At 47.0% G+C, this 14,882-nt stretch overlaps 1 protein-coding gene across 7 annotated transcripts in view; it reads left to right on the forward strand.

Annotated features, from left to right (window-relative positions):
• Window positions 1-6,239: 6,239 nt before the first annotated feature.
• The window catches only part of RNF10 (ring finger protein 10), a 46,357-nt gene continuing 37,714 nt past the window's right edge, over window positions 6,240-14,882 (forward strand). For 3 of the 7 annotated variants that reach the window (XR_010579623.2, XR_012420760.1, XM_005572405.5), the window contains exon 1: window positions 6,240-6,853. Coding sequence is in view for 4 of the 7 variants with exons in the window: in XM_005572405.5 (XP_005572462.1) it covers window positions 6,697-6,853 (157 nt within the window). In the remaining 3 variants the exon portion in view is untranslated. Of the gene's footprint in view, window positions 6,854-7,333; window positions 7,459-9,088; window positions 10,021-11,221; window positions 11,323-14,882 lie in introns of those variants that run through there. The other 4 variants (XR_012420761.1, XM_015431640.4, XM_045366080.3 and 1 more) reach the window with 3 other exon arrangements.

A 14,882-nucleotide genomic window follows, 5' to 3' on the forward strand; every position in this document is an offset into this window, starting at 1 on the left:
CTTCTCTGATTGAATTTACAATTCACCAGGAATGAGGGGAGCTCAGGGGAGCCCCGAGTCACCTCTTAGCGGCTATGTCTCTGAATCCGGCTAGGCAGAAGAGTACTAACTCGCAAGATATCCAGGAACTCTTGTTTTCTTGTGCAGAAGGGAGAAATTGAGGCATGGTGTGATTAAAAAGCCAAGATCACGGGGCCAATTCCTGCACACTTTGTTGAGCGTAAGAATCACTTGGTTTAAGTTTTAAAATGAAGATTCCTGGGTTCCCAACTACCAGAGATTTTGAATCAGTAAATCTGACATACATCCCTTTAATCTCTATTTAAACAAATTTCTCTGGTGATTCTGATGCAAGAGATTTGCAGACCATTCTTGAGAAACATATGCTAGACTACTCTGAAAAATAAACATACTACGGGCAGACTTCTTTGGTCTGTCCGTTTTATGAACCTAGGAAGCTCATAAATGGGAACGAAAGCTCAAGTATCCACTTAGCAAGCCAGAACCACCACTCACACTTGGTCTCCTGCTGACACAAAGCTACATTCCTAGCTCCAACTGGCATGTCATGGGTGTTTTACTTCAGCCCCAGATTTTCAGTCTTTTTTTAATGGAAAGGGTAATGTAGACCGTCTTGTGCAAAATAAAGAATGGACGTTGTTGAGTTTTGCTTGGATTACTGTATGTTTCTGCTTTCATTCCATTTTAAATGTATGTTTCCTGTAAATATTTCACGAGGAGAAAGCGCCAATAGAAGAAACTATTTTGAAACGAAAATTCTCTTCCTGGTTTAATATAGCCTGACAGATGGACACCTACCGCTTTCGTTTGGGAAGTACTGCGCGGGGATTTCTGTTTCTTTTTTATTTTAAGAATGATAGAAGGTCCTCGTTGGTATAGTGATGAGCAAAAAAAAAGGAATGATACAAGGGCGAAATGATTCATCCATGTATTCATAATTCTCATGTCTTTGTTAAAAGAAATTAAGTGGCTGGGTGCAGTGGCCTGTAATCCCAACACTTTGGGAGCCCGAGGCAGGCGGATTGCATGAGGTCAGCAGTTCGAGACCAGCCTGGTTAATATGGTGAAACCCCGTCTCTGCTAAAATACAAAAATCAGCCAGAAGTGGTGATGCACACCTGTAGTCCCAGCTATTCAGGAGGCTAAAGCAGGAGAATCACTTCAACCCAGGAGTCAGAGGTTGCAGTGAGCCGAGATTGCACCACTGCACGCAAGCCTGGGTGACAGAGCGAGACTCCATCTCAAAAATAATTAAATAAATAAATAAAGTCTCATCAAAGAATCTTATCTCTTCCATATCTAGTTATATAAAAGAATGGATCTCAGGATTTGGGGCTGTTCCTTCTGCACATCAGATTAAGTATCCAGACCAACAGTATTTCACTGTTCTCTTATTTCATATGATTTGTGGGGCAAAACCTGTAAAAAGTGAAGCAGGACAAGGACTGTTGAAAGGCATTTTTTTTTTTTTTTTTTTGAGATGGAGTCTCGCTCTGTCGCCCAGGCTGGAGTGCAGTGGCGCGATCTCGGCTCACTGCAAGCTCCGCCTCCCGGGTTCACGCCATTCTCCTGCCTCAGCCTCCCGAGTAGCTGGGACTACAGGCACCCACAACCGCGCCCGGCTAATTTTTTGTATTTTTAGTAGAGACAGGGTTTCACCGTGGTCTCGATCTCCTGACCTTGTGATCCGCCCGCCTCGGCCTCCCAAAGTGCTGGGATTACAGGCGTGAGCCACCGCGCCCGGCGAAAGGCATTTTTTTTTTTTTTTTGAGGTGGCGTCTTGTTCTGTTGCCTAGGCTGGAGTGCAGTGACACGACCTTGGCTCACTACAACCTCTGCCTCCTGGGTTCAAGCAATCCTCCTGCCTCAGCCTCCCTGGTACCTGGGATTACAGGCACGCATCACCATGCCAGGCTAATTTTTGTATTTTTAGTAGAGATGGGGTTTCACCATGTTGGCCAGGCTGGTCTTGAACTCCTGACTTCAGATGATCTACCCGCCTCAGCCTCCCAAAGTGGTGAGCCACCACGCCCGGCGCTGATTTTTGCATTTGTAGTAGAGATGGGGTTTCACCATTTTGGCCAGACTGGTTTTATTTACTTATGTATTCATTCATTCTTTATTTTGAAACAGGATCTCACTTTGTCACCCAGTGTAGTAGCACAATCATAGCTCACTCCTTACCCTCCCAGGCTCAAGCCATCCTCCCACCTCAGCCTCCTGAGTAGCTGGGACTACAGGTGCGCACTACCACACTGGGCTGATTTTTGTATTTTTTGTCAAGACGGTTTTGCCATGTTGCCATGGCTGGTCTTAAACTTCTGGGCTTGGGCAATCCACCCACCTCAGTCTCCCAAAATGCTGGGATTATAGGTGTGAGCCACGGCACCTGGCCCTGGTCATTTCCTTAATAGCATGTCTATGTGACCTTTTGAATCTCAAACTACTGTGGTTGGAAGGGAATCGTCTGTAATTTTCCAAAGTACAAATAGGTGTGGTATGATTCCCAAAGTCTTAGTGTCTGTATCTGTAAAACATACATTTTTTGTTTTGTAATATTTAGTAGAGAATGGGTTTCACTATGTTGCTCAGGCTGGTCTCAAACTCCTAACATCAAGTGATCCTCCTGCCTCAGCCTCCCAGAATGTTGGAATTACAAGCTTGAGCCACCTCGCCTGGCCACATATATGATTTTCCTTTCTTTTTCTCTTTTTTTTTTTTTTTTTGAGACAGAGTCTCACTCTGTCGCCCAGGCTGGAGTGCAGTGGCATGATCTTGGCTCACTGCAACCTCCACCTCCCTGGTTCAAGCGGTTGTTCTCCCTCAACCTCCCAAGTAGCTGGGACTACAGGTGTGTGCCACCACGCCCGGCTAATTGTTGTATTTTTAGAAGAGACGGAGTGTCACCATATTGGTCAGGATGGTCTTGAACTCCTGACTTCTTGATCTGCCCACCTCGGCCTCCCAAAGTGCTGGGATTACAGGCGTGAGCCACTGCACCTGACCCACATGCATGATTTTCTTTTTTTTTTTCTTTTGAGACGGAGTCTTGCATGTCGCCCGGGGTTGGAGTGCAGTGGCCCAATCTCAGCTCACTGCAATCTCTGCCTCCCAGGTTCAAGTGATTCTCCTGCCTCAGCCTCCTGAGTAGCTGGGATTGCAGGGGCCCCCCACCACGCCCGGCTAATTTTTTGTATTTTTAGTAGAGATGGTGTTTCACTATGTTGGCCAGGCTGGTCTGGAACACCTGACCTCAGGTGACCCACTGGCCTCAGCCTCCCAAAGTTCTGGGATTACAGGCATGAGCCACCGCGCTCGGCCCCATATACATGATTTTCTTTCTTTCTTTTTTTTTTTTTTTTTGAGATGGAGTCTCGCTCTGTTGTCCAGGCTGGAATACAGTGGCGCAGTCTTGGCTTACTGCAACCTGTGCCCCCTAGGTTCAAGTGATTCTCCTGTCTCCGCCTCCTCAGTAGCTGGGATTACAGGTGCAGGTGTGCACTGCCATGCCCGGCTAATTTTTTTTTGTATTTTTAATAGAGATGGGGTTTCACCATGTTGGTAAGGCTGGTCTCGAACTCCTGACCTGTTGATCCACCCGGCTCAGCCTCCCAAAGTGCTGGGATTACAGGTGTGAGCCACCGCGCCTGGCCATGATTTTCTAAACCTCACTGTCTGTATCTGTAAAATGAGGACCTGCTTATCTCATAGGTAAGAACATCACTTGTTTTTTTTTTATTTTTTTTATTTTTTTTATTTTTTTTATTTTTTGAGACGGAGTCTCGCTCTGTCGCCCAGGCTGGAGTGCAGTGGCCAGATCTCAGCTCACTGCAAGCTCCGCCTCCCGGGTTCACGCCATTCTCCTGCCTCAGCCTCCTGAGTAGCTGGGACTACAGGCGCCCGCCACCACGCCCAGCTAATTTTTTGTATTTTTAGTAAAGACGGGGTTTCACCGTGTTAGCCAAGATGGTCTCGATCTCCTGACCTCGTGATCTGCCCGCCTCAGCCTCCCAAAGTGCTGGGATTACAGGCGTGAGCCACCGTGCCCGGCCCCTAAACTAAGTTGTCTATCTGACCTTCTGAGAAATCACCAAATCCCCAAACTGGTCAGTTTTACCCCACATAAGGAAGTCCATTCTGCTTAAACTTTTTTTTTTTTTTTTTTTTTTTTTTTGAGACGGAGTGTCGCTCTGCCGCCCAGGCTGGAGTGCAGTGGCCGGATCTCAGCTCACTGCAAGCTCCGCCTCCCGGGTTCACGCCATTCTCCTGCCTCAGCCTCCCGAGTAGTTGGGACTACAGGCGCCCGCCACCGCGCCCGGCTAGTTTTTTGTATTTTTTAGTAGAGACGGGGTTTCACCGTGTTAGCCAGGATGGTCTCGATCTCCTGACCTCGTGATCCGCCCGTCTCGGCCTCCCAAAGTGCTGGGATTACAGGCTTGAGCCACCGCGCCCGGCCTTAAACTTTTACAAGACAAGTAATTTTGAAATGACTAATCTGCTTTTCAGTCTCTATTTCCACTTAAAAAATTTTTTTTAGACAGGGTCATCCCTCTCTGTCACTCATACTGGAGTGCACTGGCACGATCATATCTCACTGCAACCTCCAACTAACTGCTGGGCTCAGGCGAGCCTCTTGCCTCAGTTTCCCAAGTAGCTAGGACTACAGGTGTGCAGCCACAGCCACTGTGCTTGGCTACTTTTCTTTCTTTCTTCCTTCCTTTCTTTCTTTCTTTCCTTTTTCTTTCTTTCTTTTTTCTTTCTCTCTTTCTTTCTTTTAAATTAAAGTTAGTTTTATTCAGAGTATTTTATTCAGAGCCCAGCTAATTTTTGTATTTTTAGTAGGGACGGGATTTTGCTATGTTGGCCAGGCTGGTCTTGAACTCCTGGCCTCAAGTGATCTGCCCTGCTCAGACTCCCAAAGGGCTGGGATTACAGGTGTGAGCCACCACGCCCGCCTGCCCAACTAATTTTTTTTTTTTGAGACGGAGTCTCACTCTGTCGCCCAGGCTGGAGTGCAGTGGCACAATCTCGGTTCACTGCAAGCTCCGCCTCCTGGGTTCACGCCATTCTCCTGCCTCAGCCTCCCAAGTAGCTGGGACTACAGGTGCCCGCCACCACGCCCGGCTAATTTTTTGTATTTTTAGTAGAGACGGGTTTTCACTGTGTTAGCCAGGATGGTCTCGATCTCCTGACCTCGTGATCTGCCCGCCTCGGCCTCCCAAAGTGCTGGGATTACAGGCTTGAGCCACAGCGCCAGGCCAACTAATTTTTTTAAAAATATTTTTATTCTTTAGAGTCAGGGGTCTCGCTATATTCCCCAGGCTGGTCTGGAACTCCTGGACTCCAAGGATCCTTCCACCTCTGCCTCCCAAAGTGTTGGGATTACACGCATGAACCACTCACTGCCTGCCGCCTGTTTCTGCCTCAGTCTCCTGAGTAATGGGGACCACAGGTGCGCACCGCCACGCCAGGCTAAAGAAATAAAGTGCTGTACTGTATGAAGAAGTGCTGTAAAGTGATATTAAATGTAAGGTATTGTCATTATTAACGCTATTATTATTATTCCCAATGTGAGATAGACTAAAGGCCATGAATCAATTGTTATTAACGCTAGAATAAGAACCGTAAATTGGCCAGGCAGGGTGGCTCAGACTTGTAATCCCAGCACTTTGGGAGGCCGAGGTGGGTGGATCACGAGGTCAGGAGATCGAGACCATCTTGGCTAACACGGTGAAACCCCGTCTCTACTAAAAATACAAAAAATTAGCCGGGCGTGGTGGCGGGCGCCTGTAGTCCCAGCTACTCAGGAAGCTGAGGCAGGAGAATTGCGTGAACCCGGGAGGCAAGAGCTTGCAGTGAGCCGAGATCGCGCCACTGCACTCCAGCCTGGGGGACAGAGCGACTCCGTCTCAAAAAAAAAAAAAGAACCATAATTCAAATGAGTCTATAAAGGAGTTCCACAGGTATTCAAATGTTTGGCTACATTATTATTGGGGTATATTATTATTGTTACTGTATTTTTAGTGTATTAAGTGAAAAACCTGGACTTGGAGCAAATACAAGTCCCATTATTTGGAAAGCCCTCACAGTGGGGTTGGGACGGAGGTGGGGGAGGAAATGTTAAAAAACCCCACGAGACCCGGATGTAGGCAAAAACTACATTTCCCAGAATACCGCACCGCTCTCCACTATATATAGAGTTCATCCGGGTTCTACACGATGCTGTTTGGCGACTCGTCGCCATTCCCGGAGCAGCTCGGCCTCGGCCCAGGGGCGAGTATCCCTCGCTGTGTCGGAGACGCCTGTCCCCGACACCAGACAGCCAGCCCTCTCCCCTGCCTCGCGGCGGGAGAGCGTGTCCGGCCGGCCGGCGGGGCTCGCGCACCCTCCCTCGCCTCCCCTTCCCCCGCAGCTTCCGCCCCGCCAGGCCCGGCCCGGACTCCCGAGCCCCGGCCTCCTCCTCGTCCTCGGTCGCCGCTGCCGTCGGGCTTAACAGCCCTGTCCGCCGCTTCTCTTCCTAGTTTGAGAAGCCAAGGAAGGAAACAGGGAAAAATGTCGCCATGAAGGCCGAGAACCGCTGCCGCCGCCGACCCCCGCCGGCCCTGAACGCCATGAGCCTGGGTCCCCGCCGCTCCCGCTCCGCTCCGACCGCCGTCGCCTCCGAGGGCCCCGTTGATGCCGCTGAGCTCCCCCAACGCCGCCGCCACCGCTTCCGACATGGACAAGAACAGCGGCTCCAACAGCTCCTCCGCCTCTTCGGGCAGCAGCAAAGGGCAACAGCCGCCCCGCTCCGCCTCGGCGGGGCCAGCCGGCGAGTCTAAACCCAAGAGCGGTAAGGGCGGGCCTGCGGCAGTGGGCGGGGGCGAGTGCCCCTACTGCTGGGGAGAGTCGTTGCTCTCTTGTCTGCTGGGTTACTCGGGGACAGGCTCCACTTTCTATTATAGCCCCTACCTGCCCTTTTCCATGGCTCTCATTATTTACAGTTATGTTAATGAGCGCTGTTTTGCGTGGTTTACGTGGATCATTTACATTAACACTCAAAACTGCTCGATTAAGCAGGTACTGTTCTTATCCCAATTTTACATATAATGGGAAAGGGTAAGGTCACCCAGCTAGTATTTGGCTCACAGCAGGCCTTAAGACCTGGTTTGTGTGACTCATCAGTCCACGCTCCTAAAACTCCCAAGTTGTTCTACCCTTTAATGTTGAATTAACATTGGATAGTGTTCAAGTTTAGACGGGTGGGTGGAGCCCAAGGATCTTTCAAACTCAGATATCTTATTTAATAACCTGGTCCCAGATCCATTCCTCTGTTGAAGAGGAACTCATCCTTCAGTGGCTATTCATTGTGGGGTTAAGAGCGCAGACTATGAATTCAGTCTTTTTGGGTCCCAGTTTGCCAGACCTTGAGTGAGTGCCCCGAATTTACTTGTAAAGGTAGGTGGAGGTAATATAATTAAATAACAAACAAAAACAAAACAAATGAACTAAGGTCTTAGGGTATCTGACGTCTGTTTTGCACCAAATACCCATAAGGTCTATTTTTGTATGTTGGACTGTAGGATTGTCCTTTAACAGGGAAGGTTTTATTTCTGTAATCAAGTCTCTCAATATTATGACCATGATGATGATAATAGCTACCTTTAATTGAGGGCTTACCATGTGCCAAGGACTAGGTGAAGTTTTTGCCTGTGTTTTCACTGTGCAAGTCACTGACTTGTGTAACCGGCTGAAATTGTTCATATTTAAAGAAGGAATAAACTGAACAGGTAGGATGTTAGGAGTTGGCAGAGGCTGGAGTGCAGTGTTCATTTTATTTCAAAGTTTGTACTAATCTGTGCTCTGTTTTGTATTTCAGTTACATTAGCAGTAAGAGGAAGGTGTTTTCAGCGACAGTGGGGATGTTGTGGCAGAGAGGGAAATATTTGGAGTCCCTAAATGTGGAGGTCCAGTTTAAAACCTGTCAAGATTAAAAAACCGTTAAGAGTGAGACACCAGGTGTGGTGGCTCATGCCTGTAATCCAGATACTTTGGGAGGCTGAGGTGGGAGGATAGCTTGAGCCCAGGAGTTTCACACCAGCTTGTGCAAGATAGTAAGACCCCGTCTCCATAAGGAAAAAAAAAAAAATAGCCAAGTGTGGTGACACACACCTGTAACCCTAGCTACTCGGAAGGGTGAGGTGGGAGGATTGCTTAAGCTCGAGGAAGTTGAGGCTGCAGTGAGCTTTATCACGACACTGCATACCATCCAGCCTGGGTAACAGAGAGACCCCATCTCTAAAAAGTCAAAACAAAGCTAAGGCTGACTTAAACCAAACAAAAAACCAAAAAATTGTAAGGTTTACTAACTCACTCAGAGTTCACCTGCTGGATATGGCAAACTCGTTTACCTGGTGTGAGACCATTAGGAGTATGGGTTCTCGGGCCATGTCAGGAAGTGGTATGTATGCAGACTGATTTTGCAGTTCTGCACATGCGTAGCTTTGCCATAGATCCCTCAAAAGATAGAAGGTAGCCAGTCCTTTTGGTCTGTGTTGGAACTGATTTAGAGTGGTCTGTTCAAAGCAATTGATAAGTTTATTTTTGCACTCTATTCCCAGATGTATGTTAAGGATTTGGTTCTCCAACTGTCTGAATTCTCAATTTTTCTGGGACTCCTCTTTAAGCCACTAACATACATTCATTAGTCAGTTGCAATAAATGCCTTAAGTTTATTTCTTAGCAGTAGGCGAAAGCTTGTGACAACTCAAAATAAAACAGCAAACAGGTATTTAAGGAATTTTACTGCTATGTCCTTCACTTTGAATATGTTGATAAGTGGAATTAACTCTGATTACCCAACAGGGTGATACAGAATTCTATAGTAGTTTGACCAAGCAAATATTCGTCATTGTTAACATTTCAAATGGGCTGGGTGGCTATAATCCCAGCACTTTGGGAGGCTGAGGCAGGCCGATTGCTTGAGCCCAAGAGTTCGAGACCCTGTCCTACAAAAAAAATAAATGAGCTGGGCGTGGTGGCACACACCTGTAGTCCTGGTTGTGAAGAGGCTGAGGTGGGAGGAGGAGGAAGAGCACTTGAACCCAGAAGTGCAAGGTTGCAGTGAGTCATGATCACTCTACTGCACTCTAGCTGGGGTGGCAGAGCGAGACCCCACCTCAAAACAAGAAAAGTTCTGTAAAAACTCATGTAGGCCGGGTGCGTTAGCTCACGCCTGTAATCCCAGCACTTTGGGAGGCCGAGGCGGATGGATCACCTGAGGTCAGGAGTTTGAGACCAGCCTGGCCAACATGGTGAAGCCCCGTCTCTAAAAATACAAAAAATTAGCCCAGCCTGGTGGCGTGCACCTGTAATCCCAGCTACTTGGGGGGCTGAGGCAGGAGAATCCCTTGAAACCGGGAGGCGGAGGTTGCAGTGAGCCAAGATCACACCATTGCACTCCAGTCCATCTCAAATAAACAGAAAACTCTCGTAAAGGAGCTTTGTTAGATTTTACGAATACACGTGTGCCTTGAGGCAGCGTTCATTTTTTTGTTTAATGTGTGTGTTAGAAAGCTTGACCATGTTTGCCACTGCCAGTGTCTGCTCTTCTGGCTTTTGCTGTGCGTGTTCCCGTAGCAAGGAAGGATGAGCTTTGTAGCCAAATCAATGCTTCTTCACTAGCCATAACCCACTGCTTGCATTTAGGAACAAAGTAAGAGGCCGAATATGTGGAGATTAAAAGATTAGGAAACTCTGGATATTGGCTGATTTTTAAAGTTGAACCTAAGCTGTCTTAAGAACGTAACAGCTAAGACCAGTGCTACTACAACAGATACTGAGGAACTCTGATGCAGTGACTTCACGATGAGATGGTTGCTCTAACAAAAGGGTACACTCAAGCTCTGCATAATCCCATACAAAGATTTCTGCAACACTTCATATACTGGATTCTGCTGGAAATCATTGAAAGGACCTCTTGAATTAACAGAGTACTGAGTTGAAGGGAAAGCAAGAAGGGTAAGGTGAAAAGATAGTTTATCTTTTGTCAAGGTGAAAAGAGCAAGAGTTTTCAGTATTCAAATAATTAAGTCACTTTTTTTCTCCCCCTTTTTTGCCTCGTGGAAAAAAGCCCTTTGATTTCTATTCTGTAAACTGGAATTAATGGTCATTTGCTTCCTAGCTGCATGATTAATTTCCTTGAGATTTTGTTCCAGTGGCTGGCTTAAATTTGCCCTTCATTTGTACACAGGAAATAGGTAAATTTGGCTACCAGGATTTTCTTGATCTTTCCGGCTAGAGTCACATACCACAGTTTCTTTGCCTGGGCTAATTGCCCGAACATTTATATAACTTTCTTTTTCTTGATTATATTCCTACAGCTTCATTCCAATAGTGTTAATAGGTATTTCTGAGAACATTCAGCAGTAAATATCCCGTGAATATAGCTCAGAGGAGAGAAGGTAGGTTAGGAAGTGGGGAAAGTCATTTAGAGGGAGTAAAGAAAGTAAAGAGAGGCAAGAGAGAAGGTAGGCCGTTTTGGGGCAGACAGTGGACCCTGGCCAGGAACCAGGCTCTTGTCCCATCCCCCTGGGCGGACAGAACTGCCAGGGAGGTTAAGGGAAGGTCAGGTATTATGAGGCAGTTATTTTGAGGTTGGTGGTATGAAGCACTGCCCTGGCACTCTTCCTGTTATTCCGGTACCAGAAACCAGGTTACTAGTGGTAATCTGCCTTGAAAAATGCCTCTGACCTGTAAATGGACCTGGAGATTTTAATGGCTTTGAAAATTGAGGTGATTTGAAGCCTTCAGTAAAACCACTTAGAGAAATTAAAAGAATTTCAGGGCCTGTTGGCTGGATTCCTTGGTTTATGTGGCTTTGTTGGTAGTCTAGTGGGTGTTCTTGACAGGAATGATTTGGATTTATTAATGATAGGCTTTCAAATCATAGTAAAACTGTGTCAGCCACTATGGTAGGCATTTTACAGAAGTTTTCTTTCTTAATCCTCATGATTCTATGAGGAAGTATGGTAGAGTATTAGTCCTATTTTAAAGATAAGAAAATAGAGGCTTAGCAGTGTTAAGTGATTGGTCCAAGTAAATTTTTATGAAGTCCTAGGCGGTATTTTTCAATAAGCTTTGTATAACCACACTTAGCAAGCAGATAACTTACTGGCACATGCATCATTCCTGATACCACCTCTCTCTTCCTTTCATTCAGAATTACTAATTTCAGCTGGATTCAATTTGTTGTCAGTTGATTCTGTAGTAAGGCCATATGTTGCCCCTCTGGAGGTGCTTGTCAACTACTCTGGACAATGGGTAAGCAACTTGCTTGTGATTACAGCATGAATCAGCAGCAGAAACTTGCTGGCTGGTATTCTGACCTCTAGGCTGAGCCACCTGTTAGAACTAGAGCTAGAAATGAGGATGCCAAGTAATTTAACTGTGAAAAACTTGTGGCCCTTAATTTGGTAATGGGGGGAGGCTGAGATACACCTACTGCTACTCGGTGGAGACCTTTCCATTAGGGAAATGTGGAACAACTGAAAAGCTGGGTTAAGTTTTTAAGTCATTTATTTGTTGACTCTGGATCCTGAGTTTAGTGGTCTTGTCTATTTTGGAATGTGTCTTGACAGTAGTTCTTGGCAGTTGTTCTCAGTGGTGGCTATGCATCAGAATCCCCTCAGGAACTTTTTTTTTCCCCCTCAGGACAGTCTTGCTCTGTCACCCAGGCTGGAGTTCAGTGGCGTGATCTCAGCTCACTTTAACCTCTGCCTCCCAGGTTTAAACAATTCTTCTACCTCAGCCTCCTGAGTAGTGGGATTACAGGTGTCCACCACCACACCGGCCTAATATTTGTATTTTTAGTAGAGATGGGGTTTCACCATGTTGGCCAGGCTAATCTCAAACACCTGACCTCGTGAGGCACTTTTAAAAAAAAATTATGGGTGTGTGGGGCCGCTTCCTAGGAATTTTTTCTTTTTTCTTTCTTTTTTTTTTTTTTTTAATAGAGATGGGGGTCTCACTATGTTGCCCAGTCTGGTCTCAAACTCCCGGCTTCAAGTGATCCTCCTACCTCAGCCTCCCAACGTGCTGGGGTTACAGGCATGAGCCACTGTGCCTGGCTTTTTTCTGATTCTTTAAGCCTAGATTGGACCCGTGGGTCCTGGGCATTCATAATTTCAAAAGTCTGTACAAGTGATTCTGGTGTGCAGCCAGGATTGAGAACCACCACTCGGAGATTTAAAACTTCACCCATAGTTCCTTCTCCCAGGGACTTGATGTTTTTTCTGTTTTCCAAAATCTAAAGTGGATCATGTTATCACTCCTGTTCTACCTTCGAGTTTTTCCCATGTATATCCTGGCAAGTTGTCCACAAAACATTTCAAAAATAATACTCTGAATTTTATCTCTGGGTCCCAGGCCTGACAGTACCTTCAACCTTTAGCTGCCTGTTGCCTGGGTCTAGAGATAAGAGGCAGTCTCTCACTTGACGTGTCTGTCTTCATACCCTTAGGTAAATGGAAGCCAAGAGAAACGAGTTGATTTTTGGCAACTGAAATCATTAGTGATGATGTGGTCAGTTGTTAGGTGTTTTGGAAATGAGCAGTTTACTATCAGCATTTCTGTAAGCATTGTGAAACTGTTTCCTTGCCGGTGTGGTAATAAGTGAAGAAATGAAGACAGCCTTCTTGCTCAGTGCCAGTTTACTTTCTTTCTTTCTTTTTTTTTTTTGAGATGGAGTCTGGCTCTGTTGCCCAGGCTGGAGTGCAGTGGCCGGATCTCAGCTCACTGCAAACTCCGCCTTCCAGGTTTACGCCATTCTCCTGCCTCAGCCTCCCGAGTAGCTGGGACTACAGGCGCCTGCCACCTCGCCCGGCTAGTTTTTTGCATTTTTTAGTAGAGATGGGGTTTCACAGTGTTAGCCAGGATGGTCTCGATCTCCTGACCTCGTGATCCTCCCGTCTCGGCCTCCCAAAGTGCTGGGATTACAGGCTTGAGCCACCGCGCCCGGCCTCTTTTTTTTTTTTTTTGAGACAGAGTTTTGCTCTTGTTGCCCAGGCTGGAGAGCAGTGGTAAAATCTCAGCCTCACTGCAACCTCCGTCTCCTGGGTTCAAGTGATTCTCCTGCCTCAGCCTCCCAAGTAGCTGGGATTACAGGCATGCGCCACCACGCCCAGCTAATTTTTTGTATTTTTAGTAGAGATGGGTTTTCTCCATGTTGGTCAGGCTGGTCTCGAACTCCCGACCTCAGGCGATCCGCCCGCCTTGGCCTCCCAAAGGGTTGGGATTATAGGCGTGAGCCACCGCGCCCGGCCAGTTTACTTTCTTAATAAGCCCTTGCCATGTAGAATCTGGCTTTACCTAAATCTATGCAAACCGTGAGGTGCATCTTGAAAGCAGCAGTTAGGGTCAAACAGGTAGGGTCCAGGATCATCTGAAACAGTCTTAGATAATGAGGTTGGGGGATATGTGTTTTTTTAATACACCTATCCTCGTAGAATCTCCTTTGCTTGCAGTGATGTGAAATGGAGTTAAGGAAAGCAAAGCAAGAGAATGTGGCTGAGTTAGCTGGGGTTCTGCATCCCCTGAGTTTTCCTTTATTACTTTTTGTGTGTGTGTGTGTGACAGGAGTTCTGCTCTGTCTCCCAGGATGGAATACAGTGGCCTGATCTCCGCTCACTGCAAGCTCCTTCTGGGTTCATGCCATTCTCCTGCCTCAGCCTCCAGAGCAGCTGGGACTACAGTTGCGTACCACCACGCCCGGCTAATTTTTTGTATTTTTAATAGAGACAGGGTTTCACTGTGTTAGCCAGGATGGTCTCTATCTCCTGACCTCGTGATCCACCCACCTCGGCCTCCCAAAGTCCCGGGATTACAGGCATGAGCCATCGCGCCTGGCCTTTTTTTTTTTTTTTTTTAGAGACAAGCTCTCGCTGTGTCACTTAGACTGGTATGCAGTGATGCAAACATAATTGACAAACCTTGAACTCCTTGGCTTAAGAGATCCTTGAACTCTTGAACCACTGTGCCTGGTTTATCTTTTTTTTTTTTTTTTTTTTTTGAGACGGAGTCTCGCTCTGTCGCCCAGGCTGGAGTGCAGTGGCTGGATCTCAGCTCACTGCAAGCTCCATCTCCTGGGTTTACGACATTCTCCTGCCTCAGCCTCCCGAGTAGCTGGGACTACAGGCGCCTGCCACCTTGCCCGGCTAGTTTTTGCATTTTTTAGTAGAGACGGGGTTTCACCATGTTGGCCAGGATGGTCTCGATCTCCTGACCTCGTGATCCTCCCGTCTTGGCCTCCCAAAGTGCTGGGATTACAGGCTTGAGCCACCGCACCCAGCCATCTTTTTCTTTTTTTGAGACAGAAGCTCACTCTGTAGCCCAGGGTGGAGAGCAATGGTGCCATCATAGCACACTGCAGTCTCAACCTTGGCTTAAGCAATCCTCCCAACTCAGCCTCTCAGCTAGGACTGCAGCTGTGTGCCACGACACTGAGCTAATTGTTAAATTTTTTGTAGAGATGGGGTCTTGCTATGTTGCCCAGGCTGGTCTCAAACTCGTGGGCTCAAGTGATCCTCTGGCTTTGGCTTCCCAAAGTGTTGAGATAACAGGCATGAGCCACCAAGTCCAGTGCTGAACTTTGCTTTCTAATTGTTACTATTAGTGCCATGTTTGACACTAACTGTTGCTAACTGAAATAATAGGTAAAAGTTTAGCTTTAAGTTTTTTTTTTTTTTTTTTTTTTTGAGATGGAGTCTCACGCTGTTGCCCAGGCTGGAGTGCAGTGGCGCGATATCGGCTCACTGCAAGCTCCGCCTCCCGGGTTCCCGCCGTTCTCCTGCCTCAGCCTCCTGAGTAGCTGGGACTACAGGCGC

The sequence above is a fragment of the Macaca fascicularis genome, chromosome 11, assembly GCF_037993035.2.
Source record: "Macaca fascicularis isolate 582-1 chromosome 11, T2T-MFA8v1.1".
Lineage (NCBI taxonomy): Eukaryota > Metazoa > Chordata > Mammalia > Primates > Cercopithecidae > Macaca > Macaca fascicularis.